This window comes from Zophobas morio, unplaced genomic scaffold, assembly GCF_036711695.1.
Source record: "Zophobas morio isolate AGI-343-1 ecotype UQ-CSIRO unplaced genomic scaffold, CSIRO_AGI_Zmor_V1 ptg000304l, whole genome shotgun sequence".
Taxonomy (NCBI): Eukaryota; Metazoa; Arthropoda; class Insecta; order Coleoptera; family Tenebrionidae; genus Zophobas; species Zophobas morio.
The window spans coordinates 38,412-54,085 of record NW_026972408.1 but is presented as its reverse complement, the minus strand read 5'-3'; the positions used below and the strand labels follow the sequence as shown (position 1 = coordinate 54,085).

Genomic DNA, 15,674 nt, shown 5'->3' with positions numbered 1-15,674 from the left:
ACCGCATTACAATAGACAATGTTGGGCTAGAAAAAGGAAGCATTAAAGATACACTGCCAAATTCACTTAATAGCTCTTGAAAGCACTCCTGCCTATACCGGTACAACTATAAACTCCCGCTTTACTGAACAAAGCTGTTGCCGAACTCAAGCATGCAATGACAAAAGCTCATATCAACGCAACGACGATATGCGTAGCTACATGTCGCCTTAACTTCCGAGATGTGGGGCTAAAGGCGTTGGTATGAGAGCGTTCGCTCCTCATTCGAGTGGTTCTTTCAGAGCGTTTAACAAAAACTGGCACTAAATCGCCTTCACCAGCGGATTAGAATAAAACTGATGGCGCACTTAAACAATTAATGGGGTAACAAATTGAGCAAAGTGAGGGAAACTGGAGACCTCGGTCGCACCTCCTTCTGGAAGATAAGTCGAGCAAGTTAGAAATAGCTGGTTTTCACCTTGGCCTTAACTGCTCCGCAAAAATACTGTAGCCTAAAGCGCTGAAAACTTTATAAAACTTTTTTTCTTGGTCGTCTGATTAACCAGTGTTTACAACCTATCTGACTGTCAATAACGCTCTCCCTGAGCCGAGTTATCTTACAGCCATAATAGCTGATACCATAGAGCGGCCTACCGCAGAACAAGATCAAATCCTATCGCCAAAGAGCTACAGAGGCGAAAGATGCCTAGCTTTGACGGCATCACTTGCTTGATGTTAAAACAAGTAACGGAGGCAGCTATGGAATATTAATGCTGCGTCGTCAACTTAATAGTGGGCTTCGGTTTTTTTCCCGTTAGATGAGAATGGTTGTAGTTCACCAAAGGCATCACAATTGGCATTTGAGTCTTACAAGCCCCCACCCGTCTGCCTTTTGTCGGCAATATGCAAGGTTAACCGGAGTAGTCATGCTAAATCGTTAGACGGCAATTGTTAACCCTCGTAAAAATAATTCAAAGGGATTTAACAGCCCAACACATTTTTCGCCTATCCAAGTAGACCATACAAATATTTAGAATTAAGGAAGCCATTAGAGTTGTCTGTTTAAAGTCAAGAAGGTTTTTACCTGTTATAAAGGCTGCATACCCTAGAAGTATTGCGCGTCTTGTCAGACGTGTTCAAGTCGTATCTAAATGACTATGTCTTCAGCATGCAAGTGGGTGCCGCACTGTCGCCGCCTCGCAGCGGGAGTCCCGCAGGGTTCTCTTCTATCACCGCTTCCATGCACACTCCATACATGCGAAATACCGCGTGATTCGCTTATGATTCGACGCTATACGACAATGTATAGTCAAAGTAACCCTATTACTGGCATCATCTATATCTTTATCTAGACTTAGCCCTCTCTCTTAACGCAGCAAAGAATAACCCGCTTCTTTTTACAAAGAATTACCTCATCTAAAATATTAGGGGGCATAAATGCTAAGCTCTCGTGGCGTCGGCACGTAAATTAAGTAAAGGCAAAGGTCAAGGCAGTCACACAACCCCGCTTAGCTGTGCCACATGCTTTTGTTGCACTATAAGCGAGGGCTGTACGTGCTGTGCATTCGGCCGATCAAGGCGTATGAAAAAATAAATAGATGTGCCTTTTAACAAAAGTCTTTTGGTTTGAGCGCAGTGATACACTACATCACAAATATAAGCTCAGCTGCTGATTACAATCTTTGAAAGCAAAGCCATCGACATTTACGAACGGATAGCTAACACGCTAATCGTGAGGCTTCGAGCAATATCACCATCCGCGCTACGCACTCTTAGCGGGTCGGAATCTGTTAGGTAGTTAGCTCTATTAGATTTAATAAAGGTGAGGTTCAGAAATGTAACAACCCTCTAGACCGAAAAGACAGTCGTGTCAGTGGAGATCAAACCCACGACCTTAAATGTTCGCGTCAATGCCTTAACCGCTGATCTATGATGACAACCATCAATCCTGTTATGATGGTTTTATGTGCGTTGATTTCACAGCTGCAAGTCTTTGAATTCTTGCATAGTATAGGCAGTAAATTGATGTAATATAAATAAATCGAAGAACTTGAAAGCACTGTATTTATTTGGTTATCATTGACTCTTCAAGCGCACCAAACCCAACTGCACAACGTAGAAAAATAAAAAAATTGCAGCATTTATTTATTTATTAATGACAGTGCCTGTGCTTCGAGTTAAACTTCGAATTCTCGAGCTCATAATCATCGCCGATATTACAACTAGCATTCAGGGTGTCTTTAATTTTTTGCATCAATGAAAAAAAAAATATCGCTTAAGCGGGTCACGTGGGCGGCGATTACGTGCCCCGTCATGGCTAGTAAGTTCGCTCACCAGCATGCGATTAGTGTCTCTAGTGAGCCTGCTGCAGAGGACCTCGACATGCCTTTGGAAGACAATGTTCAAAGGGTTCAGCTGAAGATCCCGGTGAAGAGCCTCATCCGCACAAACCACGGCATATCTATCAGAACACGCAGGAATTTGTTCTGTCGCACTTGAAGTGCCGAGACATCGCAGTGGGCGTAAGCAGCAGACGCTTATGTCATTATTAGCTGGTTATAACACAAATACAATTGCCGTTTGTTGCCATCTTCCATCGAATAGGAAAGGCACCAAGGAGCATAGAAGATTTTTTAAGTAGGTAAAGATAGTGCATCCTTATTAATGGTATTTTCTTCATCATCTCAGTGATGCCATCGGTGCGAGGCTCTTTTAGTAGCGCTTCGACAATTGCTTGCACCTCGGCGACATTAACTGGTTTAAGTGGTTCGTAGTTAACGGGGAGAGGTAAGCTCAGAGGAGGAGACGCGTTATCATTAGCAGTATAGTGATGGCTGGCACGTTAAAATTGCAGCGTGCGCTCGAGTCAAACTTATATAATCAAATGTGCACTGTCTAAGAACTACCCTCTTATTGAAAACACGTGTTAAAAATCAAACGAGGACATATCAGAGTGCTAAATATGCGAAATATCGACTCGATTCGGACCCCAGGAAACGCTTTTTACAAAATAGAAATTATAGTAGTATGCTTTAGTTCCTGCGGTTGGTTTGGCGCTAGTTTTTTTTTAGTTCCTAGTGAAGTAAATGATTTATGAACTTGAACTTGTTCCGGAGAGTAAGGTTACTTTAAGATCCTCTTAATTTTGGATAGCTTTATGGTTTTTACTTTATGGAGGTTATTAATTTTATTTTTATTTTAGGCTAAGTTCTCAGATATAATTAAAGAAAGATGCATATATCTATCAGAAATATTGTTAAAAAGGTCTTCTAATTTAGCCGTAGGAACTCTTGCTTTTATACGACCTCTATCCTCAGTACTTCTCTTACAACCTTTTATGAAATTTATAAAAAGAAATTAAACTTAGTTTATTGATTATATAGGATAACGTAAGGTGTTCGTGTGCTCGAGTTTGGTGCTCTAAATTTCTAAACTCTAACGGTAGTTTTAAATTTTTTAATAAAACCTCTTTTTTTACTATTTCATTCTGTAGAATGTATAGTTAGTTCTGGCATAAGACATTACTTAGAGGAGGTACACGTACTTTCAATTTATAAAAGATTATGCTTTTTTTTTTAACCTAAACGTTTTAATTAGTGGATATCTTGTTAAATTAATTTATTTATAATTATAAATAATTAACTAATTATATCACAATTTTTTTAAAAATAGTTATTAATTTTTTTTAGAACCCGCCTTATTATTGATTTTTAAATATCATTTTTAATTAACAATATACTTTTTGTATAATTTTTTTAATAGATTACTTTTTTTAGTTTTTGATTTGTGTTATTGTTTCCGAAAATGCAGGAGAATCTTTTTTTAATATTTTTTAAGTTAATTTTTTTTAAAATGTGTTTTATTTAAAGGAATACACTATTTAAAAGAAGACTATTTTTTTAAAATTAATTACAAAATGATCTTATATCTGACATTTACGTATTTTACTCTTCTATATAATTATAATTATTACACTAAATTCTGTAATTTCCGACACGCATACTGGAGTTTAGCAGTATATTTTCACTTTAATCTTATTATATTACTCTTATTTTTCTAAAAATTTAAGATTTCCTATTCACCTGTTTTTTAACTGTAAAAAGCAGCTTTCTATTATAAAAGCAAAAAAAAAACGATATTATATATAATTATAAACTATACGATCGCGTGTCTACTATTGTTTTCGTTAGTAACATAAAGAATTAAAAATATATATTGTAGTTTGGGGGCGCGAGTTTATCCACGACAGTTTAGCTATATAACAAAAATTTCAAAGCCTACTCGGCGCTTCTGAGCTGTTTTCTTTTCGCGACTGCAAGCTGAATTAGATTCTGAACAACATTATTCTTTTAAGGTTAACAAAACAAATAGCTATAATGAATTCATTTTTTGGTTTCTGCAAGTCCCCGACATAAGAAATCGGTAAAACGATTTCTTTTAAGCTTAAGAAATATGAGAAAAAATATATGGTTGCCCCGCTTAAGAAAGAAATCTCGCTTTTTAAAGTAAAAATTTTTTTTATTTAAAGATCAACTTAGAAATTCGGTGGTGTAAAGATTAGCACGACAAGAGAGCCACCACTTTTGAAGGACTAAATCATCTTGCGAGCTTTTATACTATTAGTGTCTTGAGATCATTGAAAATCAGATTCACGTTCTCCACACTGAAGCGCCAAACTTGCCCTCTAATAAAAAAGGTGTTTAACATTTGTAAAAAATAATTTATGTGATGACCTTGAGCCAATAAATGGTATAAAAAGCTTGCAAATATAGCGCTTTACAGAATTTTTTGGAGTGCGCGTTTTTTTGTATCAATTCTACACAATTTTAGTTCTATACAGCCTTAAAATTAATTTAAAACTTTTAATTGAATTATTCAGAGGAAGCCTTTCGCGTAGTATCTATCATTATTGTGTCGCATTTCTAGTGATTTCTATAAGCAATCTCAATATGACTGTTATTAAACTGCTTGTAACCAATAGAATTTTTTTTTGTTCACACATATGGGCATAACTTAGAATTTTGATAATATTTGATGACGTTAAAAGAATTTATAACGCTGTCACTGTTTTAAAGTTTCTTTATTTTAAAATAATAATGAAACATATTTGCCTACAAATTTTGCATGCAACAGTTCATCGTGAGAGTGGTGTGCACGATATTTAAAACAATGGGACGTTAATCTGACTTACGTAGCTTTCTTTAAAGGGAAACTCCGAGTATATATTTTTTGTCTTCGTTTTAGTGGAAAACGGTTCGTGAAACCAAAACTGGTAACTGCATTGACATCATTGTGTTATTAGCTTGCTTGATAAGTTGCTGCGGAGCATAACAGCGTGGCATTTACCATATAATTTCAAATTGTCAACCTTTTAGCTTGTACCTTCATTCATTATATACAAGTGCCATACCACCATATAGATATGAGGGACTGCATTTTAATTCAAATGATATATTCGTGTTATTTCAGTTTATATATCAACTTTAAACTCTTGGCTACACCTTTTAATACTTTAATTTACGTCAACGTCTACAACTAACTATAATGTAAAATAATGTTTGCATTAGAGTTTTGGGAGTAAACTACTCGTAACTCGTGTTTTAAACGCTCAAATACTATTGGCCGATAAGATAACTTTAACTTCCTGTGTGGCTGATGAGTTGATGGCTCCTTTAAAGTCGTATATACGCGTGACTTTAAGTATTCTATATATTATATTTTTCTCTCGTGTTCTGCGGGTGTTTAGTTGTAACTTTCCAGGAGTAATAGTAGTTTTCAGCATAAACACACTTTTTTACTAAATTAAGTAAAAAATAAAAAATTAGGATAAATATTTTTGGCCATAGAACGTAAAGTCAAAATTTTTTTTGAAAAAAATTATGAATATGTTCAGGAAACTTTTACCTATGCAATAAAGAAAAAATTGAGATATCTGTGTCTGGGAAGCGGATGGATTTTACTTGTGTCATAAATGAAGACATCGATGCTTTTAACGATCTCAGCAGTTCTTTTGCCAGCCTTAATATTTTAAGTAAATCTACTTGCTGAAAAGTTCAGTATTAGTATAAAGCGTTAACTTTTTTAAGTTTGGTGTGCTTATGACTTTTTTTATGCTCAGCCTCCAAAAACATCAAACTTACAGCGGTCTATAAAGTCACGAGCGAAACTAGCTTTGAACTTACTGTATAGCTTCTTTTGTTAGCTGCTCTAGACTTTAGCAGATCCTTTATTTATTATAAATAACTTATAGTGTGTAAAGGAAAAACCATGCAATGAAGTTCAACAGTCGAAAGTTATATTTTATTCGTTTCTTAAACGTTCGAATTGTGAATACTTTTTCGACATACTAAAGGTGAACTTTCACGACATTGGCGGATTAGATTCCGAACTGGAAGAGATTCGCTCCTTTTTAAAAGTTCCCCTATTATCTTCAGAATTGTTTCTAGATTTTGGTTGGCTTGTTTTTTTTATGACGTAACAATTCCGCCCCTGACTGCATGTTAGGCTTTGTTCCGCCGAAAGGGCTACTTTTATATGGCCCACCTGGTACTGGAAAAACTCTTATTGCTAAGTATTTGATCGCATCGATTTTCTAAGCGTGTCATGGTATACTGATTTTAAACAAAAGAGCCATAGCTAATGAAATGCGCGTCAACTTCATTACGATTAACGCAACCGAAGTCTTAGCAAAGTTTTACGGACAATCAGAAGCAAAAGTTAAAAGACTAATCACTTTATTATAATTACTTTTAAAATTATAGTAAGCCTAATACTAGTGAACTTAACGTGTATTTTTTTTCTTTTTAAAAGTTTAGCCTTTATTACAACCTTCTTTAGCTGCGAAGTGTATTCCACACAGCTGCGCAGTCTTCTCCTTGCATCATATTTATAGATGAAGTTGATGCGCTTTGTCCCAAGCGGGAACACGTAGAGATTTATAAATAAAAATAAAAGGTGGGCATTTTTTCTTATTATTTGAAGGCCGAAACAGAAGTGGAGAAGCGGGTGGTGACCACTATGCTTTCATTGCTGGATTCCATCTCTAACGGAGAGAAGCAAAACTGGTGACAATCATCCTTAATTAATAGTTGCTAGTACTCATCTTTATATTTTCAGCCGAGTGGTAGTCATTGGCGCCACAAATGCTCCCGATCGGCTTGACTCGGCTCTGCGCCGACCAGGCAGGTTTGACCGCGAGATAGAAATCGGTCGCTTTTCTCGTGCCTGCATGTCGCTTTTGTAGTTATTTTGGTTGAAGGCATTCCCAATAGTAAACAGCGCCTCTGCATACTGAAAAGGCTTCTCGCTAAAACGCCCCATACAGTCTCTGATTCGCAGGTCTCTCTTTTCCAGTCCTCCCATTGGCTTATTCTATCCATAGTGTCGGCAGTTGGAATCCATCAGCGCCCTCATGCATGGTTACGTCGGAGCTGACGTATCTTCTCTTTGCAAAGAGGCTGGTTTGCCCTTTCTCTCCGTCCCCTTCCTCAATGACTAATGAAGCCACTGTAGGGCTGCTGGCTGTTAAGAGGACCATGTGTTCTACTGGTGAAGAGGACTCGGCTGGACTTTCCGATTTGGTTGTTACTGAAGCCGACCTGCGGAAAGCGTTAACATTAGTTCGCCCGAGCGCCATGCGCGCGGTTGTTGTGGATGTCCCACAGGTGTACTGGAGCGACATTGGCGGGCAGGAGGACACCAAGCAGAAGTTACGCGAAGGTTTGACTTTCCTTTAACCATACAAGTAGAAAGTGAGGGAATTCTCCTGTCTTCAGCGGTCACGTGGCCTCTCCTCCACCCCGAGGCGTTCCTGCGGATGGGCATACGGCCTCCTAAAGGCGTGCTTTTGTATGGTCCGCCAGGCTGCTCAAAGACGCTTCTAGCGAAGGCTCTTGCTACTGAGTCGCAGCTGAACTTCATATCCGTGAAGAGCTCAGAGTTGACTTTTATTTGTTTCAGAAAGTTTGTAAAAGTTTTTATTATTTTTATACAACAGTCTTTTTAGTAAATGGGTCGGGGAGAGCGAGAAGGCCATGAAAGAGTTCTTTCGAAAAGCTCGTGCGGCATCGCCTTGCATTATATTTTTTGACGAGCTTGACGCTATTGGTGTGACCCACCATAGCATTTTGATTGGCTTTGATACACATGTACCTTTCTAGCGGGAAAACGGGGTAGAGACAGCGGAGAGAACAGCGTGGCAGACCGCGTGTTGACACAGCTTTTGAACGAGCTAGACGTCTCTATTCCGCTCTTTGTATTAGGCAATCTGTACTCTTGACTAAATTATAACCTTAAAAGGGTGTCGAGCCTTTAAAAAACGTGACGTTTTTAGCGGCGAGCAACCGACCGGACGCTATAGATCCTGCCTTGATGCGGCCCGGAAGAATCGACCGTATACTTTTTGTAGCGCCTCCCGACGAATCTTCAAGAAGAGGTTTTTGTTTAGTATTCTCCTCGCTATATTATATAAGTATAAAAATTCATCTAGAAATTTTTACTATTCACCTGAAAAAGATGCCTAATGACTTAACAGACGTTGAAGTGGATGAACTCGCGAGGAAAACATCCTTTTTTTCCGGTGCCGAGATCGTGGCTGTCTGCCGAGAGGCCGCGATGGAAGCCTTGAGACGAGTTTCTGAGTGCTTCTCTTTGGAGTTTACCTCTCACCGCTTTTTTACTAAATATTACAGGATAACGACACCACTTGTATAAGATATTCGGACTTTGAAAAAAGTTTGTGCTCGTTTCAGCCTCAAATTACAGAAAGCATGATGAAGTATTACTTGAACTACTCGACGGGGAGACTATGAGTTGTGTTTTCTTTTACATTTCTTAAATAGACTATTTAAAAACACATTCGTTGAACTATTAGTTATTGTTAGTATCAATAAATATCCGGAGGCTTACAAAGTTTTCCGCAAGTTGAGTTATTTAGAAAGCTGCATTAACCTTTACATTAGTGTTTCATGCGCTCAAAAATAAATAAAGTTAATACTTTAGCGCATACTCGACAAGGCGTGTGATTATACTTTTAAATTCTATAACAGTAGTATAAAAAGTCACGTACTTATCGCTATACAATTTCTTTAACAATGAGCGGTCGTGCAGCTTTAAACGTTTTTCCAACATTCAAATATTGTTGTTTTGCCAAATTTAACACTCAAAAAACTTAATAAATAATTGCTTGGGATGGTCTGCCTGTATATAGAATATACCGTTAAATAACACTATTCTCATCTTTATGGTATGGGCACTTTATAGTCTTGATGCTTCTAGACTCAGAAAAACTTGGTTTATGTTATAAAGTTACACGGCTATCATTCTGGCAATCTATATGAAACTTAAAAATAGTCTTTGTAGCGCCCCCTAGATCACCCTTCCAAATTTGTAACTAAAAACTAATGAAAAGGGATGATTTTCAGTTGTAAGTGAAATCCATTGGGGGGAACTATAATAACAATACGCTGGGACCCGTCGCGGTTGGTGCAGTACGCCTCTAATTTGCCTAAATAACGAACTTAGAAGCGAACTGTAAAGTATCAGTCTGGGTTTACGTCCCTTAAACTCAAATAATACGGAGTAACCTTGTATAATTATGATTCATAAAGGAAACTTGGAGTGAATTTACTTCAATTAGCCAACTTACCTACAAGATAAATATTAAAATTAACTTAACTTAAGTAGCTTATCTGTAAAAGTATTGAAAACTCGAAGAACTGTAGTTCAATTCTACATTTAAATGTAAAGGTCATGGCTTTCAATTTTATTATTTAATTACGAGTAATAACACTCTTCTATCCCTGAGACTAGTCAAGCCGAGTTATGGCTTTGAAAATCCCGTATAAGAGGTAGGAGACTCGTTCTCTTGTCTCATTTCCTTGAGGTTATCCCTGCATGCAAATTAAACTATTTTTAACATTATCTTAACCATTCTTGTTGAGTCTCGCAAGGAACCAATAGTGCACTGTAATCTCAGAGCCAGGCTTTATTCGTCCCTAGTTTAAAGAAAGATTCTACCTCAGCAGTGTAGGTTGGTGCCTATAGCGGAGGCATTTAACGCCTTTATTTGTGGTGCTTACGACTGTTAGCTCGGATCTTTTGAGTTTTCGTGCACTAATGTACGCTCTGACGGAGCAGGATTGCTTCTTTGTCCCTAGGCTGTCATCGTAAAGCGTCCGAAAAAGATCGGACCTATAGATTAAATCAGCGTCAACCGGCGGCGTTTTATTCCGCGCGGGTTGCCAAGTTTTCGATCTAGGTTAATCAAAATGTTGTAATCCAGAGATGGAATGTTCTATTCAAGCACACTAACCTTGAACGGGTCATTTAAATGTCTACTCAGCAATGGAGTCAGAACTTTGTCTCGGTCAACTCTAACCATATCAACTAACACGAGCGGCTAATAAACTGTGAAATCCAATGTAGCGTGATTATGGTAACTTCATTAAACCTCTGAGTTGAGATATGTACAATACTTTGGAGAGCTCTAGAGTTGCAAGAAATAACCTTATGTTATTGACGCCTGTATCGAAAGATATGCTCTTAAACCTGGCAAAAACTCGTCGGTTGCTAGTCCTTCGGCAGGTGAAATCTTCCTTTTAACTTTGGATGTCTCATTGTGGTATATATTCTGCCTTGTGCCTGATGCTTTCGGATTCATTAACTAAACTTGACACGTTCTATAGTTGACCCTTGTTGATTTAAAATAAATAGGCTAACTAACCTTGCTAAAGTAAAATTTTACGCTACATATACTGTTATAGCCTTTCGAAGGAGTTTTATAACTAATACACCTGGAAAGATCATATGAATCCCTTGGTAAAGCTTTGGGCGCGATCATGCTAAGTACTATGGAACCCTACTGCTATCCGAGTGATAAGTTGCGGACGAAAGCCATGGCGGAAAGATCTGTAGAATGAGTAATGACAAATGACACTATTGTTGATTCCACAACCACTAAAAAAATCACAAAAAGTAGCTTAAAGTTTGTCTAAATATGTGTAAACTGAGCGTGGTTCTAATAGCGCTTCTTACTAAAGCATTTGATGCTCGGTCTTAAAATCAGTCGAAATTATAGAGAGGAGAATAGTGTTATTTACCAATATATTCTATATCATTGGCCGACCATCCCATAAAAATTTTAAAAATTATTATTAAAAAAAAAAATTGCTTAACTATAAATATACACTAACTGATGAATAAAGATCCACACTGCAACAAGAAACGTTTCGTCGGTGATGCGGTTCTTCGTTTTGAGACACGTACCAGCGAAAGGTAAAAAAGGTGTTTTTTTAATCCCTAACTGTCCTTTTCCTAAATAGTCTTAGGGGGTAAAAGTAGAGGGGGCTTGTATAGAATGCCAATTTTTTAAAACCTTCTGTCCTAACTCATACCACAAAAGATTGTGTACGGTAAGGTCAATTACGTAACCTCCAAAGATTGAAAAGATAACCACGTCGATGAGAATCGAAGCGATAACTCTTAATACCGATGCGACGCCTTTACGTATAAAACCTGTCTAATTTCTTATATAGATAACCCACCGCCTTCTAGTACACGAGAAATAAAACTATGCTCCACGTAATGATCACCTCCTAAACTAACAAAAAAACGTGTCTTCGCAGCTGAACGGTTAAAAGCATAGACGCGTACTCTGGTTGGGGTGTTCAAACTCCGACTATGTGGCTCTTCTTTTGAGATTTGCTTATTGCTATTTGGCTCACATCAAAGTTGTAACAGTGCTCTGCATTCATCAGCGAAGTGGCCGAGCTGGATGCTCTTAAACAAACTATTTACTTAGATTTTATCCAAGGTTAGCCACTATCTTTCTTAAAAAAGCTTTAAAATTTCTTGGGTTCCCTTTTATAGATCCTGAAGTTTGCAAAAAGAAAGCTATATTAGAAGACGACTTCCTTTGTGTAAGACCGTGTTATACATGTCACTTTTCTCACAATATACACTACCTATACCAAAAACATAAACAACTCCTGAATGTTTTCTTTTTAACCAGGAAGTATGGTTGACGGAATCCATTTAAGCACTGGTTACATCCTTCTGGTAGTGTCATGAAGGTCGTTTCGTATATGCAAGCGGGAATGTTAATTCCAGGTGGGTTTTTATATTTGGCGAATATTCTCTGAGGCGATTTTCAGATACATAATATTTACCTCTTCTATACACGCTTTGTCTAAAAAAATACTGTCTAATAGGCATTTAAAAGCATAGATAAGAAATTGATACACAGTGGTGCCACAAAACCTTAGTGCACACTTTTTATTGATACATTTACCACTGTAAAAGAAAGAAATTACTTCTATTTAAGTATATGTTTAAAGTATATTGCACTCTTACATGTTTATAAATTCAGTTGCTTAATTTGTTGTTGGTGCTTAAAGCGTTAAATTTTTAGTCTGGTGATTTCTGAACCTTTAAGATTTTATATATAACAGTCAAAGTAACATAATAAATTTACAAAAATGTTATAAAACTCTGCTAACTTAATGGAGCATCTTAGAAAGCGTTACTTTCTCCGTCTTGGAATTAATTAAAAAATTCAATCATTTCTTCTTAACAATCAGTTAAGTTGTGATATGCCTAAAAATAGATACAGCAAAAATATAAAAACATTTTTTTTCTTAGTTTATTTTTTGAATTAGTGCTTTATTTTTAAGGTTAACGGGGTGTTTTTGCGTTGAATGAGCTTACATCTTTATCTTTAATTTAAATTATTTGTTTTAAGTTATAATATATATTTATATGTCTGCTATCTATTTTTTAAAAATTAGTCAAGGTTATTAACGTCAGTACATAGTTTACTTTTTTTAATTTTATCTCTTGTGTTTCGTTGTATTCTCTCCTGTTGCTATTTACTGGATTAAAAGGTTAACATCATTTATGTTGCGGATGCACTAAAAATTGTCTCTAAAACACACTACTATGACCTGTGAAATATTAGTTAAAAGACTCTTTAAGGTCAAATTATGGAAATGCGTACTGCTGTGAACTCTAAGGAGGACGAACTACTAACATCTTTAAAGTTAAAGCAACAAAAAAGTAAAATTAGGGATACTTAAGAGACTTGTAAACTTATTTTGTTAGCTCGAGGATCGTCTTAACTATAAACCTGAATGGTGAAAAATTAAAATCCTAACTGCTTAATTATAGACCCTGTTTGAGGGTTGAAATTTTCCATGAAGGCTAATAACCAAATCCGTAACTTTGCTTACAAGCCTGTCTCTTTACATTCGTAAATACCATGGAGAATCCGCATGAGCAGCAGCAAGCGGTGATTTCCTATTCATTTCAATAGTGTCGCTGCGATTGCAATTCTTATTTAATTTTGTTAGTTTTTTAGTTTAATTTTAAAAAACCAAAAAGAAAAGTACTTTGTTATATACAAAATCTGATTTGAAACTAAGGGCAGGTGTTGATTGAAAGAATAACTGCCAACGTTGAAAAACTTTGTGAAACTATTGCACAAATTAATGAAACCCTTGAGGTTCATCATTTTATCGACACTATATTTAATTTTTTTTAACTATTATCATATTTTATAACAAGGAAGCTGAATTTTACAAAGCTGAAATTAGTTATGTTAGTCAGGTTTGGGCGGGTTATGCACGAAACTTAAGAATTAATATAGATAATAATAAACTTTGATAGCTTTAATAAAAATATATCCCTGAATGATAGGTTAACAAATACCACAATTTCACCGGTTATCTTGACATAATTATATTTAGGACTAATTTACGCTAACACTCTTTTTTTTATTATAAGTTAAACCATGGGTTTCGGTGGTTGCTACTTAAAAATAAACAGTTTTAAATAAACTATGACGTTAAACAGACTATATTTCTAGGCTATAAAGATACTTTTTTCTAAGTAAATGGTTTTCCACCTTCTTGTTCTTAATTAATGTTATGTTACCTACTATATATTTATGAACGATCATATCCTTAAAATATCTAATAAAGAATGTACCGTTTTTGTGAGGCTTTTGATTATATAAAATTATTCAAATATTTGAGCGTTAGTTGTGTATATGATATGCAGACGAATAATGAAAAAAAAATATATATCCGAATTAAAAACCAGAAACTTTTGGTTTCACTTTTTATTACTCGTATGATAATTATATTTTTGTATAAAAAAAAAAGTTTAAGAAATTATAAGTTTGTAAATATACTGGATTAAGTTACGGTATATTACTTACGTAAGTAGGGACAGTGTCCTCTTGACTAACCTGACTTCTGTTTGTTATAATATACGAGCCAAACTACTAGTCATAATTATTAATTTAACTTTAATAAAGCGGTGTATAATGGTGCTTCTTCTTCTCAATTTTATTTATACTACCTATATTTTGATTTATTACAGTTTTACTTTATGCTACTAGTAGTCCCACTTCTCAAATAAAACCCTGATTAGTAAATAAAATAAATTGAAACAAAGTCGATCATGGTTTATTATTGTCATCAATATGATTTGTTACCCTTTGTAACCTAACGTAGTTAACGTTAAAGTGCTCCCGGTGTATTATTTCGGACTGACTTTGGGCTTTATATTAGAACTCTCAGCTCTCTGTGCGGTTGAATATTGCTAAATTACAAAACGTAAGTAAACGTAATAGCTTATCCTGCTACACTGAAGTTTCCTAGCTATTTGAAAAGGGCGTACTGCTAGGCGGAAAAAACCCACGTTAGAATTGGGCGGTACTCGTCTTGTACTTTAAAAACTTGTCCTTTAGTAAAAAATTACTTATTCGGTTAAAACATGTGTACAGTTACAAAACGCGCAGGCGCGTCTTGAGGACTTTATGCGTATCTCATATAATAGCTAATAAAGGCTTTTATAAAAACCAGATAATGGATTTTAATACCTTTTAAGATTAGTGTATAAATACTTGAATAATCGCCCCTTCTGTTATAATATATCCTTGTGTAGTAAAAAGTATTTATTTTATCAATGATTATTTTCTGGGTGAGGAGCACATTATCATGGAGGCCTGGCTGTGTCTCCAGGTGGCATCGGGTCTTGTGCCTAAAGCTCTCTCTTCCGTAGGTGGTTTTTGTTGAGGAAAAGATCCCGGTCCATAGGTTTTAAGGCAAATTACCATTTCAGGCAATTTTATTACTATTATTGATTATTCCATTGCTTGGTTAGTATATAATGCAGGTTCACTAAAAATAAACAGGCAGTCGTGTTAATTTTTTTTAGTGCTTTTTTTGTTTCAGTCACACCTCTACATCTGTATATATATACATTTGTTTACAATTAATTTTAAAAGGTTTATAGGTTTAAATACCAGTCAGTAAAGGTTTAAATACCCCAACAGTTTTTAGCGCCTTCCTACCACTAGGCTGAATAGAGGAGGTCCGGGCCTGTATTTTTCACTTTTTCGGTCCTTCGGGATGGTCTTTATATAGCTCTATAAAGCACGTACACTGGTGAACAGCCGTGCTCTAACTACTTCAGAAGAGGGGGATTCAAATTAAGCGGTTTAAGGCCTTAAAAAGACTGGCCATGGACGCCAGTACTAAAAAATTAAGGAAAAAAAAAGTTGTATGCACAAAGATCAAAATAGAAAGTAGTTTACTTAACCAATCGACCAGCGATAGGTGCAGACCACTAAGGGAGCCCTGAATACCAGAACTTATGGTTCCAGATTGTAAATTGGGTTTTATGCTCACTTA

At 36.1% G+C, this 15,674-nt stretch overlaps 1 protein-coding gene across 6 annotated transcripts; it reads left to right on the top strand.

Annotated features, from left to right (window-relative positions):
* The first annotated feature begins 3,042 nt into the window (after window positions 1-3,042).
* Window positions 3,043-13,617, top strand: LOC135119776 (ATPase family gene 2 protein homolog A-like). Of its 6 annotated transcripts, none has more exons than XR_010278364.1 (31): window positions 3,044-3,101; window positions 3,182-3,295; window positions 3,363-3,420; window positions 3,473-3,513; window positions 5,547-5,679; window positions 5,873-6,010; window positions 6,098-6,162; window positions 6,230-6,271; window positions 6,332-6,431; window positions 6,484-6,550; window positions 6,608-6,695; window positions 6,817-6,906; window positions 6,961-7,043; window positions 7,096-7,187; window positions 7,238-7,317; window positions 7,370-7,439; window positions 7,492-7,698; window positions 7,755-7,917; window positions 7,976-8,085; window positions 8,139-8,215; window positions 8,278-8,413; window positions 8,468-8,610; window positions 8,670-8,789; window positions 11,184-11,253; window positions 11,381-11,484; window positions 11,533-11,791; window positions 11,848-11,897; window positions 11,994-12,087; window positions 13,144-13,320; window positions 13,403-13,477; window positions 13,540-13,617. XR_010278364.1 is itself a non-coding variant. In XM_064044155.1 (24 exons), exons 1-23 carry the CDS (start codon window positions 3,066-3,068, stop codon window positions 8,787-8,789), a joined length of 2,253 nt encoding a protein of 750 aa, XP_063900225.1. In that variant the 5' UTR covers window positions 3,044-3,065; the 3' UTR covers window positions 8,852-8,909. The 6 variants fall into 6 exon arrangements, 2 of the variants coding, with proteins under 2 accessions (XP_063900225.1, XP_063900224.1); XR_010278362.1 differs by having other exon boundaries at window positions 11,990-12,087; XR_010278363.1 differs by having other exon boundaries at window positions 11,990-12,087; window positions 13,398-13,477.
* The last annotated feature ends 2,057 nt before the right edge of the window (window positions 13,618-15,674 follow it).